This window comes from Rutidosis leptorrhynchoides, chromosome 9 (assembly GCF_046630445.1).
Source record: "Rutidosis leptorrhynchoides isolate AG116_Rl617_1_P2 chromosome 9, CSIRO_AGI_Rlap_v1, whole genome shotgun sequence".
In the NCBI taxonomy this organism is placed as follows: Eukaryota; Viridiplantae; Streptophyta; class Magnoliopsida; order Asterales; family Asteraceae; genus Rutidosis; species Rutidosis leptorrhynchoides.
Window position 1 is genome coordinate 223,874,237 of NC_092341.1, and position 3,558 is coordinate 223,877,794.

General features: G+C 28.6%; 1 protein-coding gene across 1 annotated transcript; it reads right to left on the reverse strand.

Annotated features, from left to right (window-relative positions):
- Window positions 1–2,114: 2,114 nt before the first annotated feature.
- LOC139868542 (uncharacterized) lies at window positions 2,115–2,929 on the reverse strand. Its single transcript, XM_071856878.1, has 4 exons — window positions 2,856–2,929; window positions 2,627–2,764; window positions 2,410–2,522; window positions 2,115–2,262 (listed from the first exon to the last, which is right to left on the reverse strand). Exons 1-4 carry the CDS (start codon window positions 2,916–2,918, stop codon window positions 2,115–2,117), a joined length of 462 nt encoding a protein of 153 aa, XP_071712979.1. The 5' UTR covers window positions 2,919–2,929.
- Window positions 2,930–3,558: the final 629 nt, after the last annotated feature.

Consider the following 3,558-nt stretch of genomic DNA (forward strand, 5'->3'; position numbering starts at 1 on the left):
CTGTAAATAATAAAGGTTCCTTGATCTTAGATGATTACTTGGAATGGATTAGAAAGCTTGGAAGTAGACTTGCAAACTTGGAAGTATTCTTGATTTTTATGAAACTATACTTATGGAATTTATGAAGAACACTTAGAACTTGAAGATGGAACTTGAGAGAGATAAATTAGATGAAGAAAATTGAAAAATGAAAGTGTTTGTAGGTGTTTTTGGTCGTTGGTATATGGATTAGATATAAAGGATATGTAATTTTGTTTTCATGTAAATAAGTCATGAATGATTACTCATATTTTTGTAATTTTATGAGATATTTCATACTAGTTGCCAAATGATGGTTCCCACATGTGTTAGGTGACTCACATGGTCTGCTAAGAGCTGATCATTGGAGTGTATATACCAATAGTACATACATCTAAAAGCTGTGTATTGTACGAGTACGAATACGGGTGCATACGAGTAGAATTGTTGATGAAACTGAACGAGGATGTAATTGTAAGCATTTTTGTTAAGTAGAAGTATTTTGATAAGTGTCTTGAAGTCTTTAAAAAGTGTATGAATACATATTAAAACACTACATGTATATAAATTTTAACTGAGTCGTTAAGTCATCGTTAGTCGTTACATGTAAATGTTGTTTTGAAACCTTTAGGTTAACGATCTTGTTAAATGTTGTTAAATCATTGTTTATTATATCAAATGAGATGTTAAATTGTTACATTATCATGATATTATGATATATAATATATCTTAGTATGATATATATACAGTTAAATGTCGTTACAACAATAATCGTTATATATATGTCTCGTTTCGAAATCATTAAGTTAGTAGTCTTATTTTTACATATGTAGTTCATTGTTAATACACTTAATGATATATTTACTTATCATTTAACATAATTAACCAAGTGTATCAATATCTTAATATGATTCATATGTACCTAGTAAAACGTTGTTATAACGATAATCGTTATATATATCGTTTTCGAGTTTTTTTAATTTAATAAACTCAATTTTATGTATATAACTCATTGTTAAAATACCTAATGAGATACTTACTTATCATAATATTATGTTAACTATATATATAATCATATATATGTTATCATATAGTTTTTACAAGTTTTAACGTTCGTGAATCACCGGTCAACTTGGGTGGTCAATTGTGTATATGAAACCTATTTCAATTAATCAAGTCTTAATAAGTTTGATTGCTTAACATGTTGGAAACAATTAATTATGTACATATCAATTTCATTTAATATATATAAACATAGAAAAGTTCGGGTCACTACAGTCGGGATAAGTACCTCAGCCGGGATAACCGCCACCGTGTCGTATACCAGGCTGGATGGTGTTTCGTTCGTACTCTCTTACGGTGTTGTCCGGTGCGCCCATAGTACGTGTTTGAGTTCGTCTACTGTCATGACCCTACTTTTTCCGTTATCTTTTACCGTTTATTATTTAACTTCCATTAATTGGTATTCATGCCACGTCATTTCTATGACATATATTATTATTTCTGTAATAATATATTGATTATTATGTGTTATATGAATATTTGTATTCGTATTTAAAATTGTACGTTTCTACGTGTCGTAAATTTCTATCCGACGAATCTTTTCGGTTTTCAAATCAACGGTTAGACTTTCGGGATTTTTAAATCCAAATTATTTTAAATATGATATTTTTATATCATATGTTCATATATAGTGTTTATATATTTTATTTATCGCGTATATGTTATCTCTCCGAATAATTAATCGCGTAGTAGCGTTTTCGCGTTTCGGGCTTCGATCGGGCGTTCGGGCTAAAAGCAACAAAGCATTATACCATTCTTTCAGAAAAAATTGGTAAGAAAATTACACGTTTTTTCAGAAAAAATTGTCTCAAAGATATATCATTTTTTTCATGCACTCTGCATATTGCATTATACCATTATGCAACAACAAAGCATTCAAAATCTGTCACAGCCAAACGTGAAGCTATATAGAAGTTATAATTTGTTCACACAACATTTAGACTGTAAAACAATAGTTATACACAAGTCTGAGATTACGCACAGTAGTATTTGCAGTAACAACTCCCCTTTATATGGGGGGTGTTAAAAACTCCTCAAGTCTTATCAGCGTTGAGGTCCTTGTTGGGGTCCTTTTCAGCCCCGCAATATCGAGTCCATTGTGAAGCAATAGTAATAACACCCTGCTCTACTTGTTCCTCTTTAATGTCACACTTCCCATTGAAGGGTTTCAGATAGCAAAACCTATTTCCGAAATTGCAGCCAAGTAGATATTGTTAGATTTTTATATTATATGTATATATATATTATATTATATATTACTCCGTATATAATGAAAATAAAGAAGCGATAAAAAAACTGCTTCCTTGTGGAAGTAGAATATGAGAATACCATTCTTTTGGAAGTGTCTTTATATCAAATTCAGAGGGTAGCAACCTCCATTTCCTACACTTATCACATTGAACCCAATCACGATCGGGTTGATACCGCGGACCCCCTTTTTCCTATGAATGTATAAATAAACAAAACCAACAATTAATTTCAGACCATAAAAATCAATAAGAAGAGAAAACAGTTACATCGGCACTCATATCGTCGAAATACTTACAAGATAGACTTTGTCCACTCTTGCAACCAAATAATCGTCGGCTTTTTCAGAAAGCCAATCTACGAGCAGATCATAAGCTTCGCAATCAACGAAACGTTGCTTGTTGTTGTGCTCCCACACCTGCCCACTATCATCATCCTGCAGTCATTAAATTAAAACACCTATTCAGCAAATAAAACAATAAAAAAAATAAAGACAGTTGATTACTTAATACAGTAAATAACATTACCATGATGTTAGTGACATCGATGACCCCTATCACACCATGACTTTGCGGGCCATTGTAGACCATCGTCCCCACCCTTTTGTGAGGATATATATAAGACTCACCAAAAACCGACACCCGGGGCTCAAGTTATGACCCGATGAACTTTTAATTAAAACTTATGGTTATGAAATGTAACTTATGATATAAATAATGATTTTAATTATTATTAAATTACTTATGATATAAAATTAATTATTTTTATTTAAGACTTATTATATATACATTTATTATATCATTTAATAATTACTTATGATTTAATGAAACTTTTAATTAAACTTATGATTAATAATACTTTTATTAATAATGAAAAATACTTATGATAAGTATTAAACTTATGTTTTGAGATTATTATAATAAAACTTATAATAAAGATTAATTAATTATTTGATTATTATAAGGCTTAGTTATTAATTAATTATAATTTAATTATTAAATACTTATGATTTAATAATTATAATTAAAACTTATGATATGATTAAAATTTATTATTACTTAATAATACTTATATTATGATTAATATTTAATTACTTAATTAAATACTTATGATATATTAATTATGTCATTTAAACTTATGTTAACTTTAATAATTCATTTAAATTAATTAAACTTATGTTATAACATGATTATACATATATGACTTTAAATAACATTATAATTTATATTA

Excerpts from the sequence above, each read along its gene's own strand:
- LOC139868542 (XM_071856878.1), bottom strand. The coding sequence starts at position 2,918 with ATGGTCTACAATGGCCCGCAAAGTCATGGTGTGATAGGGGTCATCGAT. Across the intron at positions 2,523-2,626 it reads GAGTGGACAAAGTCTATCTT|GAAAAAGGGGGTCCGCGGTA; the intron begins GTAAGTATTTCG and ends ATACATTCATAG. Across the intron at positions 2,263-2,409 it reads AAGACACTTCCAAAAGAATG|GTTTTGCTATCTGAAACCCT; the intron begins GTATTCTCATAT and ends TTTCGGAAATAG.